Source organism: Camelus dromedarius, chromosome 28, assembly GCF_036321535.1.
Source record: "Camelus dromedarius isolate mCamDro1 chromosome 28, mCamDro1.pat, whole genome shotgun sequence".
Lineage (NCBI taxonomy): Eukaryota > Metazoa > Chordata > Mammalia > Artiodactyla > Camelidae > Camelus > Camelus dromedarius.
This window is the reverse complement of record NC_087463.1, coordinates 5,847,730-5,860,138: the sequence shown is the minus strand read 5'-3', so window position 1 is coordinate 5,860,138 and position 12,409 is coordinate 5,847,730. Positions and strand designations below refer to the sequence as shown.

Genomic DNA, 12,409 nt, shown 5'->3' with positions numbered 1-12,409 from the left:
TTTCTGGGAACACGGGAGCTCTGAAGCTAAAGGAATACGTGTTTCATTTTTAGGATTCGCCTCTACTTACTCTCCTTGGACAGACAAGCTCGCTTTCATGGCATCTGGTGGATACTGTGTCGTATCAGAGTGTGCTGGCTTATTTCAGCAGCCATTACCAGCCGTCCATCATCCTGGCACAGGAACCTTCTGCTGAATTAATCGTGAAGCTCCTAAAAGTGTCTGCAGGCCTTTCCGTCCCTACTGACAGCCAGAAACATCACGTAAGCTCAGTAGGTGCTTCAGAAGGCAGAGTGTTGTGCAGGGCTGGTGGTAGCAGAGGACTGTCTTGAACCCTTGGACGGCTCTGTAGATAAAGTTGGAGGATGTGTATCATTGTGTACCCACATTGTGGCCTCTTGTATCTTCCAGTTTTATTTGTCTCTTCTGGTAAGCCTTTTACCTGCTGGTAGTGTCACACGCTAATATGAGGGTAAAAGGATGGAGGGCCAGCGGTGGGCTGTTGGTTTGCTGATCTGAGTCTCACTGGCAGCAGAATGGCAGGCAAGTTATGAGTATGAGTTTGCGGTCTCACAAACTCAGGTCTCCAGCTCACTGCCATTCTGACCTTGGTTTTCTCACTTGAATTGTAAATAATAACACTTTGCCTCAAAGTGTTGTTAGATTAGATATATGGACATAAAGGTTTTGGGAAAAGCTCCTGGTAAATACGTGGTGTAGTTAAAGTTGTTATTAATGTAGTGAAAAAGAAGAATATTCTAGTGCAATTTGGGAGAACATGGGTTCTGGTCTAAGTGTCACCGCAGACTTAATTTCCCTAACGCGGGGCCCTTGGGCACACCTGTCCTCAGGCGGCTTCCTGCTCTGTCCCCTCCACCCCCTATTGCAGCAGTCGTGTGTGCTGTGCTCCCAGGGAGTGTTCCGTTCACACTGCTTGCACGAGGCCATTTGAATGATCCTTTTTGTTGTTGTTGTTGTCAGGATGCAGTTCCAAAATGCCGAGCCTTCACCCATCAGATGGTTCAGTTCCTCAGCTCCCTGGAGCAGAATGGGAAAATCTCCTTAGCGGCCCTGGAACAGGAAATGTCTAAGCTCTTGGATGACATCATTGTTTTTAACCCACCTAGTAAGTGACTACGGTGAGGTCATGTATTCACTCAGTAAGTGAATGCCTGCTGTGTCTGAGGCATTTTGAGATCAAGAAGGTGGCCAGGACACTGTCATTCCTGTTTCCAGGGAAGCAGTGGTCAGAGAGATGACTGGACCGTGGGGACACTGTGTCATCTCAGCACTCGGGGGAGGCATGACTATTAACAGCTTGAGAAAGGGTGGATACTCTCAGATGCTGGTGTGCGGTTAACTGGGCTGAGGGCTAAGCAGATGACTGGATATAATGGTGAGGAGCTAACCAGAGACTGTCCAGTGAGCAGCATTCCTGGATGCTTTAGCTCTGAACTGGGAGGGCACTTGAGCATCACACAGACGTCTTTAACATTATTAACATTTTTTTTTATTGCAGTGTTGTCACTTTACAATGTGGTGTCAGCTTCTGGTATACAGCATAAGACAACATTTTTATATTTATTTATATGCTATTTGAAAGTAGGTATACTGTAGTGTTTAGGGAGGCATACTGCTAGAAGGCTGGTGCGGCTATTTGAGTTGGTTGGAACTGGTGAACCAAAAAATCTGTTGACAGCTCTTGGGCATACCTGCAGTATGGGTCTACCACAGAGGGTATCTGTTGCGGTGTTTAAAAATACAGATTCTGAAACCAGACCGCCTGACTCTACATTGCGAGCTTTGAGACCGTGAGCAGCTATGTAGCCTCAATTGCAGCTGGGACAATAATTGTCCCTGCTTCACACAGAAATCGTTAAGTATGGAATGAGACAAGGCATCCAGGGCGCTACCTTGGAAAGTCAGGAACACCCTGTGGCTGTTAAAAGAAAAAAAAAAAAAAAGGATTAGCAGGCAATCCTGGGGAAACTGACTTAGAGTTGGTCGTAGGTAATTATCCCATGAAGACTAAGAGCCGGCCGGGCCAAGGAGTGAAGGGCGTTTTAGAAAGCTCTTAATCAGAAGGGTGGTGGGGTCAGATCTGTCTTTACGAACACTTGTTGGCTGTGTTGATGACTGACATGAAGGGGAGAGGCTGGGGCCTGTTAGGAGGCCTACTGCAGTCAGGTTTTTGTTCCCATGAGTCATAATTAAAAGATAAATTAAAACTGCTGTTCAGTTGGAATTCAGAGATAAGGCCTTCATTACCGAGAATATTTATACCAATAGAAATATATGAAAAAAAAGTCACACACATATAGTGATATCTTCCTCATACTCTTTCTTTTGAAGTCCTTGCTGATAATACACAGGTCTTACAGCTTTGTTAGGGTTTATTTAACACTGTGCAAGTGGGTGAATTTGGTTTGATGGGAGTGATGAGGAACCTCCCTGCTTCCAGTGATATAAACATTGAAGCCTTGTGGTGAGAAAGCCACAATTCTGTTCTCTTAAAACACTGTGCCCAACTCATGGAGAATTAGAAATAGTGGGCAAAAATGATGCCTGAGGAATAGTTTTCTTCGCACATTCTCAGTGAAATATATTTTCTATTCTTGGATGTGAAAGAAGGAATCTACCTTGGTAAATTACTTATTTGCAGTTCTCTTGTTAAAATAAATTGCTCTTTTTCTTGTGTTATATGCTTTTTAAAAATCTCTTAACATTTTAGAAAGACCCAGTCTGTGCTTTTTTTTTAAACAAAGAAATAAAAGAGTTTCTGTTAGGAACCTGTAAAAAGGTTTTTCCTTTCTTTAGGTTTTTTTTGTTCTCTTTTTTCTTATTGAACTATAGTTAGTTTACAATGTGTCAATTTCTAGTGTACAGCATAAAGTTTCAGTCATACATTTGCATACATAGATTTGCTTTCATATTCTTTTTCATTATAAATTACTGTAAGATACTGACTATAGTTCCCTGTGCTGTACAGCAAAAACTTTTAATTTATCTATTTTATATACAATAGTTAGTATCTGCAAATCTTGATCTCTCAATTTATCCACCCTCCCCCCATAACCATAAGTTTGTTTTCTATGTCTGTGAGTCTGTTTCTGTTTTGTAAATAAGTTCATGTCCTTTTTTTTTTTTTTTTTAGATTCCACATGTAAGTGATATCATATGGTATTTTTCTATCTCTTTCTGGCTCACTTCACTTAGAATGATGATCTCTAGATCCATCCATGTTGCTGCAAATGACATTATTTTATTCTTTTTTATGGCTGAGTAGTATTCCATTGTATAAATATACCACAACTTTATCTAGTCATCTATCGTTGGACATTTAGGTTGTTTCCATGTCTTGGATATTGTAAACAGCGCTGCTGTGAACATTGGGGGTGCAGGTATCTCTTTGAACTAGAGTTCCCTCCAGGTGTATGCCCAGGAGTGGGATTGTTGGATCATATGGTAACTCTGTTTTTAGTTTTTAAAGGAATCTTTATCCTATTTTCCATAGTGGCTGCACCAAACTACATTCCTATCAACAGTGTAGGAGGGTTCCCTTTTCTCCACAGCCTCTCCAGCATTTATCATTTGTGGACTTTTAAATGATGGCCATTCTGACTGGTGTGAGGTGATACCTCATTGTTTTGATTTGCATTTCTCTGATAATTAGTGGTATTGAGCATTTTTTCATGTGCCTATTGGCCATTTGTAAGTCTTCATTGGAGAATTGCTTGTTTAGGTCTTCTGCCCATTTTTGGTTTGGGTGGTTTGGTTGTTGTGGTTGTTGTTGTTGTTGTTGTTGTTGTTATTAAGCTATATGAGCTGTTTGTATATGCTGGAGATTAAGCCCTTGTCAGTCACATCTTTCTCAAGTATCTTTTCCCATTCTGTAGGTTGTCTTTTTGTTTTGTTTGTAGTTTCCTTTGCAAAAGCTTGTAAGTTTAATTAGGTCCCGTTTATTTATTTTTGCTTTTATCTCTATTGCCTGGATAAGCAATATCTCTATTGCCTCTACGAGAACATTGCTAAGATTTATGTCAGGGAATGTTTTGCTTGTTTTCTTCCAGGAAGTTTGTAGTGTCTTGTCTTATGTTTAAGTCTTTAAGCCATTTTGAGTTTATTTTTGTGTATGGAGTGAGGGAGTGTTCTAACCTCATTGATTTACATGTGGCTGTTCAGTTTTCCCAACACCACTTGCTGAAGAGACTGTCTTTTCTCCATTGTATATTCTTGCCTCCTTTGTTGAAGATGAATTGACCATAATGGTGTGGGCTTATTTGTGGGATCTCTGTTCTGTGCCATTAATCCACATGTCTGTTTTTGTGACATACCACACTGTTTTGATTACTGTAGCTCTGTAATATTGTCTGAAGTCTGGGAGGGTTATTCCTCCAGCTTCCTTCTTTTTCTTTAGCATTGCTTTGGAAATTCTGGGTCTTTTGTGATTTCATATAAATTTTAGGATTATTTGTTTTAGTTCTGTGAAAAATGTCCTTGGTAATTTGATAGGGATTGCATTTAAATCTGTGTATTGCTTGGGTAGTATGGCCATTTTAACAATATTGATTCTTCCAATCCAAAAGCATGGGATATGTTTCCATTTCTTTAAGTCATCTTTAATTTCCTTAATCAATGTTTTATAGTTCTCTGTGTATGAGTCTTTCACCTCCTTGGTCAGGTTTATTCCTAGATTTTGTTTGTTTGTTTGTTTCTTGATGTGACTTTAAGTGGGATTGTTTCTTTACTTTTCTTTTCTGATATTTCATGGTCAGTGTAAAGAAATGCAGCTGATTTCTGTATGTTAATCTTGTATCCTGCTACCTTGTGAATTCTTTTATCAGCTCTAGTAGTTTTTGTGTGGAGCCTTTAGGGTTTTTTATATGTAGTATCATGTCATCTGCATATAGTGACAATTTTACCTCTTCTCCTTCCAATTTGGAGTCCTCTTATTTCTTTTTCTTTCCTGATTGCTATGGCGAGGACTTCCAGTACTGTGTTGAATAGAAGTGGTGAGAGTGGGCATCCTTGTCTTGTTCATCTTTTTGCTGTTGAGTATTATGTTGGCTGTGGGTTTGTCATAAATAATTTTTATTATGTTGAGATATGTTCCCTGTATACCCACTTTGGCAAGAGTTTTTATCATAAATGGGTGTTGAATTTTATTAAATGCTTTTTTCTGCATCTATTGAGATGATCATTATATTTTTAAGTAATAACCTTCATTCTGTGTAAATCACTCTAGAATTATTAACAGCTTTGATGCTGAAACATGATGCTGTTCACCAGAAATTCACACCACATTGTGACCTGACTGTACTTCAATTGAAAAATAAAAACAGCAGCAGCTTTGGCAGTAGTAGAGGTGAAGGTACTGTGTCTCAGTAGTTTACCAAATGACTCCTGAGATCTATGTATTTTGTTTTATAATGAGCAAAGTTTAAAAAATAAAGACCAGGGGTAGGTATAGCTCAGTGGTAGAGGAGGTGCTTAGCATGTGTGAGGTCCTGGGCTCTATCCCCAGTACCTCCATTCCAAAAGAAAAAAAGGAAGAAAGAAAATAAAGACTAATTAAGCATATTGCAATAAATAGGTTACTCTTTCACACCAGCCAGGTATTGATCAGCCACACTCCGTAACCAAGGATCTTGCAACAGTTCTTGCTTTGTTCTTACAGAGTACTTATGTGCCACATCCTGTCCTTAAAAACACTGTTCACTGTTTTCCTTCTGGCCCCTTGAGATCAGGCATTAGAATTTTAAATCTGCCCGGGGAGCAGCTAGTTCGAAGCACTGTTGTTCCCTTGGTCACGTTCATGGCGTTTTGCCAGCATGCGTTCATGTCCCCCTTCAGATGTGGACAGCCAGGCCCGCCACATGGCCCTCAGCAGCCTCTTTATGGAAGTGCTGATGATGATAAACAACGCCACCATCCCCACGGCAGAGTTCCTACGGGGCAGCATCCGGACCTGGATCGGGCAGAAGGTGCATGGGCTGCTGGTCCTGCCGCTGCTGACGGCAGCCTGCCAGAGCCTGGCCTCCGTCCGCCACATGGCCGAGACGACGGAAGCCTGCATCACCGCCTACTTCAAAGAGGGTAAGAGGACGGTCATCTCAGGCTCTCACGACATCAGTCTTTTCCAGGGAGGATGGAAGCTCTGTCTGAAGGAGGCACCTCTCCGGACCCTTCGCGGTCAGCGATTGTACCACTCTAACTTCTCTGTAAATGTTATTGATGTTTCAGAAGAGAGTTTGTCTTTTTCATAAAGATCTGCAGGTAGCGTGAGGACCTCTGGCCCCTGTCTGTTGGTACCATCGCATTTCAAGGGAGGGGACCTCTAATTCATTCGACATGGGTGTTGGAGTGTCAGACCAGTTCTTTTATGGTAGGCAGATCATGAATGTCACAGGCTTAGTCTAGTCCTAAAAACGAGTGCTGTAAACTAGAATCTGTATAATAATCCACTATATTAAATTTCTCTATTTTGTCACTTGTTAAAATGAGTTTTCATGGAAGTCCTTTTATTGCTTGTTGTCATATGTTTTAAACTATTATGATGAGGTTCCCCCCACCCCCTTACCTTTTGTCTTTCTCATTCCCTACCTCTAATCTCTCAGATTCTGCAAACAACCTGGTCTGGTTAAGAATTGCTCAGAACAGTACTTCTCAACTCTGATACCCAGATAGACGTCACAGTACACACAGTAGGAGAGAAAGAAGGGTATCGGAGTGAGAATGCCAGATGATGCCTGTAACCTGCCCCCTGCCCTTTCTGGACAACACGTGAACAATCCACGTTCCCCTGTGGAAGATGCTGTGTGTCACCATGTCACCCCACCCTCGTTCACCCCAAGAACCAAGACCCATTAGGATAACACTCTTGCTCCAAATTTATTTGCTATTTGTTGCTAAAATCAAATTCATTTTTTTTTCAATTTGTGTAACATTTTCAAAAATTTCTGTCATGCTAGGAGTCAGACTAGGCTTTGATAAGTGAAAACTGCTTTTGATGGCTAGGGTAATGATAATTTCTCTTGGAAAATACAAGTTTTCACAATGTATCTAAAAATGCTATTAGGCAAAGTTAAAATTCTTAGGTAACTGGGGCAGGCAGTGTCTACATGTGATTTTAATGATTATAATATGGCGAGAAAGGTGATTTATGAAGATGCAGTCCTGAATTCTGACTGCTTAACCTCTGCCCCGGCCAGCCAAGTGGCAACCCGAGGGCTGTGAGGCTTGTGGCCTCCAGGGCCAACGTGAGTGGTGTTTTCTTGAGCTGAAGCGTTTGAAGTGAGCAGGTTTATCAGGGTAGTTTGAATAACTGGATTCTTGCTTTTCTCTTGCCTTCTCCTCTCGGTGTCCTTTCCTTAGGCTCCCACCATCAGAATTTAGGATGGGGCCCCATCCTGGTGTCCCTTCAAGTTCCTGAGCTCGCCATGGAAGAGTTTCTGCAGGAGTGCCTGTCCCTTGGCAGCTACCTGACCCTCTACGTCTACTTGCTGCAGTGTCTAAATAGCGAGCAGACAGCAAGGAACGAAATGAAAGTGCTGCTCACCTTGAGCAGGTGGCTGGAGCAGGTGTATCCAAGGTGCGCCGGCCCTGCGGCCGCCCCCGCACGCCCGCTGGGTCGGGGCGCCTTGGCGTTTGGGTTTAAGCAAGCGTCCGTTCAAGTGCAGGTGACACATCAGAAACCCACAAGGCTGTGAGCTACAGCGATGCTTGTTCCAGATTTTACTTGCATGGCTGATCTGAGCAGGCTGTTTACTTCCCACAGCAGTCCTGTCGAAGCACCACCTTTAGCTTCCATATCAGTTAGGCAGAGGTGACAGTGTTTACCTCCCGGGGTTATTACAAGGATCAAGTGAAAGAACATCTAAGTTCACATCCAGCATCTGGCACGTGGAAGGATCAATAAATTAGCTGCTCCTTTATTGCCCGATCATCACCCATCAGCCTATGCTTTTAAAGTACTAAATGTCCCTTATACTTAAAACTCATGTATGGGTGTTCAGTTAAATGAGACTGGAGGGAACCTACTCCTAATTGGATTTCCTCCTGCACCCTCTCTCCCACCCCGGGCAGCTCGAGCCAGGAAGAAGCGAAGCTGTTCCTGTGGTGGCACCAGGTCCTGCAGCTGTCCTTGGTCCAGACGGAGCAGAATGACTCGGTCTTGACGGAATCGGTCATTCGAATTCTGCTCATGCTCCAGGGCAGGCAGAACCTGCTGGCCGAGGAGAGGCTCAGCTCCGGGATTCTCGGGGCCATTGGGCTGGGCCGGAAGTCGCCCTTGTCTAACAGGTAAGGAGGACCCGCTCTGCGCTGCTCAGCGGGCCTCAGACATTCACATCTGCCTCGAGGGTGTGATGCTTAGTAGATTTTCGATGTAGGAGCTGGTTTCCCCCTAAAGATTGAGAAGAAACAGTCAGTGCCTGATTGCACCTTTGTATTTTCGGGGGTGGGGGTGGGTAGTCAGGTTTCTTCATTGATTTCCGCTTGGAGGAGTTACCGGGGATTGAACCCGGGACTTCTTAGGTGCTGAGCATGCGCTCTACCACTTGAGCTAGACCCTTCCCCCTGCATCTTTATCTTTTAAAATGCATGTTTATTTTTTCACATTTTAAAACATGTTCAAAGAATTTTGTAAGCTGACCACACGGCTCATTGCTTTTTGGCTTTGAGCCAGGGATGGTTTGTGGTTTTAAGTTAAAATCCCCCAGTCAGGTGCTTCACTCCCTGCACTTTCTCAGGGCAGTCCAGGCCCCGTGAGGGGCGCGGTCTAGCACAGCTCTGAAGTCAAGATGAGATGGAGTTAACTGATTAGAAGGGTAAGTAATGATAGATAAGTCCAGGTTTTTGTTGCTAAAAAATTCAAAACATGACAGATTTTGCCACTAGCCTCATTTTGTCTCCCAAGACTCATTTGCATCACCAGTTTTCTTTTAAAGGCCTTAACTGGGTTGAAGAGTTCTCATACTATCCTGATGCCAGTCTTCTGTGGAATAGCCCATTGCAACTTTGGGAACCACTCATTCCAAACCAGTTAACATCATGTTTCTGTTTATGGTAGAATTTAGCAGGACTATGTGATTTGATTGACTTAAATTGTGGTAAAATGCACATAAAGTTGATCATGGTAACCCTTTTAAAATGTACAATGCAGTAATATTTAGTACATTCACAGTGTTGTTGCAAGCATCACCGCTGTTTTGTTCCAGAACATTTTCATCACCCCAAAAGGAAATCCTACACCTACTAAAGCAGCCACATGCTGTTCACCTGTCCCCCAAGTCTCTGGCAGCCAATGATGGACTTTCTAACTTTATGTGTATCCTGTTCTGGACATCGCATATAAATGGAATCATATAATATGTGGCTTCTTGTGTCTGGCTTCTTTCACTTAGCATAAAGTTTCAAGACTAATCCATTTTTAGCACTTGTCAATACTTCTTTCCTTTTTATGACAGAGTAATATTCCATTGTGTGGATGCACCACATTTTGTTTATCCATTCGGCAGTTGAGAGACATTTGGGTTGTTTCCCCTTTTTGGCTGTGGTGAGCAGTGCTGCTGAGAAAGCCGTATACAGATTTTTGTTAGAACACCTGTTTTCAGTTCGTTGGGGATTGCTGGGTCATACGGTTACTCTGCATTTAACTTACCAAGGAGCTGCCAGCTGTTTCCCATGGCACCTGCACCATTTTTAACATGCCCACCGGCAGTGTCTGAGTGCCAGTATTTCCACATCCTTGCCAACGCTTTGATTCTCGAGTCTGAATTATGCTTTCATTGTTTGGGAGATGATAATGGAAGGGGAGATGAAGACTCCTTGATCAGATTTACGATTTTCCTGAAGAGGTCAACAACAGCAGTAGGTCTGGAGATGTGTTTGTTCTTGTTTGTAATAGACTCTATGGTGGTTTTTTTTTTTAATGCTTACTTTTGTAGTCATTTGCTTCTTCTAATCCCTCCCCATCACCCAAGGTTCCGAGTGGCTGCCCGAGGCATGGCTGCCTTCCTTTCAGTTCAGGCTCCTGCCGAGGACCAGATCCGTTTGAAGCCTGGCTCTGAATTACATCTGACCCTGAAAGCTCAGCAGGTCAGTGAAAAGCTTTATGAGTTAGAAGTTTTCCCCCAGGCCTCCCCCAGGACCGGGCAGGCGGCAGCTGTGGTCCTCACATGTGACGGTGCGGGGACCTGCAGCGGCACAGCGTGCCCTCTGCTGGGCTCTCCCTCCTGGAGCACGGGTACCGCCTGTGCCTGCCACAGACCTGAAGCCAGGTTTTGTAGGCACGTGCCCCCAGCACTGTTACCCCCACTTTAGAAGAAGCGTGGCCTTGGGTAAGCCGGTCTCAGATCGGCTGTGTTTCTGACGACGTGACTGGGCTGACCTGCCACCTGCTCGGGCTGGGGGCCGGCACAGCCGTGACTGCGCCTGAGACAGATGGATGTCAGCCTAGCTGTGACTGGGACCCGAGGAAGTGGTTCCCGTTCTGTGCGCCTGGAGGCCGACCACTGTGGGCTGATGTTGGACTAGCTAGACGTGGGCAGAATGGTAGCTGCGAGAAATTATAGTTTGTTCTAGAAACGTGGAGGGCCACACGGTGTGGTCCCATTCGTGGAACTGTTTCCACCAGTAAACAGGCTGGCATTCTTGACTGCTCCCTACTACCAGGCACTGCTGTAAGGTTTTTATTTTATTTTATTTTATTTTGGTACAGTCAGTTCACAGTGTTGTAAGTTTTAATTCACTTGATGCTCGTGAATGAAAGTTCTGACTAACAGCCCTCTAACAGAGGAACTTTCATTATCCTTGTTTCGTGGGTGAGGAAATGGAGCCAGAACAGCTGAGTAACTGGTCTCAGATGACGCGGCCACTAAGTTCTGGGGCTGGAGTCCACACGGCTGGTCTGGGGCCGGGCTCCACGCTCCCGCCACTCCGCATTGCTGCCTCTGTCCCAGGCATTACGAGCAAAGATCAAGCGAAGCACTCAGCAGGGTCTTCACAGGCGTCTTGGTTTATACCATACCCGGTACTTGTCATGGGCGGATTAGACACTGCCATTTGACTCCCTGATGTCGTATATGAGCCGTCATAGGCGGGCAGGTGAGCGTCCCATGAAGTCCGTGCTGTGCACTTGAGGCCGTATTGGAGAGGCCTGCTCTCGCGCACCCACTGGCACCTGGAGCGTGGCTGTGCTTTAGCTGCGGCCGGCAGGGCGCCCGGGCCTTGCCTGGCTTTGCCGGCGTCCCTCAGACTGGAAGTGATGACTCCCCCACGTACCCCTCCGCACTTGTCATCAGGAGTTTAAACTTGAAAGAAGTCGCCTTTTTATAAAAGGACTACTCTTAGGCAAACTGTCAAAGTAGACCTTTCTAAGAAAAGAAGGACAAGAGAGCGATGTGGACGCTGCGGTTCACGGGAGTGCCCGTCCTCACTGGTTCTTGTTCTCAGATGAACTCTGTTCACACAGCAGTTAGCTTGGTGCCAAAATCCCCTCAGTTATTTATTTTCAGCCCCCAAACTTCTGTCTTAAACCCCCTGGTAATTTACTTTTAAGCTGCTGGTTCATTTGCTATCCTCAGAAAAATCTCCCTCCTTATTTACTGAGCCAAGCAAATTCCATCTTTTAATCTGTAGCCTCTAGTGCAGTGGTCCCCGTAAATGAGAGGAGAAGGTGGGGGGCACTGCACGATTCACACTCAGAATCCTGGGGCGGGTGAGCTTGGACAGCTGGAAACAAAACCCCTCACCCCCAAGAACCATTGTTTGTTTTCTCCAAATACAGTCTTTTCTTCTTTTCTTCTCTTACTATGAAGGGAAGGAAAAATGAAAACTGTGGAACTAAAGAATGTTTTTCTTTCTTTCCTCCCGAAGAGCAGGGAAACATCTCTGTCGTTCCTGTTGGGCAGAAGCCCGAGGAACCTGGTCTGTGCCCTGTGTTTGTTGGCTGCTAGATCGACCTTATCACTTACCCTCAGCAGCACTTAGCCACCAGGTTCTTCTGAATTTCACCTAGCTACACGATTTAGTACCACATTATTTTGTAGCCTGAGGACAAACCCACCATTAGATTAAACAGGTCCCCCGGGTGGCTGATGCCCATGATTTCCGGTTGCAGCTCCGGGAGGAGAGGCCGCGGGCGATCTGGTGGGGAGGGCGCCACTGCGGGCCCGGGGGGAGGCAGGCGAGCAGGAGGACCAGCCTGCTCCGTGGGGAAGGCTGGGGAAGCAGCGCAGGCCAGGAAGAGGGAAGGCTTGGATGTAGAAGGTGGCAAAAGCCAGAGAAGTCTCGGCTGCTGGCCTCCTTCTGTGGTTGATCAGTGCCTCCCTTTGAGACTTCCGATTCCTGTCCTGTCGGCTTCCCTGGAGGCTCACAGCTGTAGCAGGTGACAGGTGCAGGTGTGCTG

General features: G+C 44.9%; 1 protein-coding gene across 1 annotated transcript in view; it reads left to right on the top strand.

Moving 5' to 3' along the window:
* The window catches only part of EPG5 (ectopic P-granules 5 autophagy tethering factor), a 109,369-nt gene that overhangs the window by 92,738 nt on the left and 4,222 nt on the right, over positions 1–12,409 (top strand). Inside the window, exons 38-43 of the mRNA XM_031441986.2 lie at positions 54–263; positions 982–1,126; positions 5,854–6,096; positions 7,375–7,591; positions 8,086–8,301; positions 9,984–10,098. Coding sequence (XP_031297846.2) covers positions 54–263; positions 982–1,126; positions 5,854–6,096; positions 7,375–7,591; positions 8,086–8,301; positions 9,984–10,098 — 1,146 coding nt within the window. The remainder of the gene's footprint in view (positions 1–53; positions 264–981; positions 1,127–5,853; positions 6,097–7,374; positions 7,592–8,085; positions 8,302–9,983; positions 10,099–12,409) is intronic.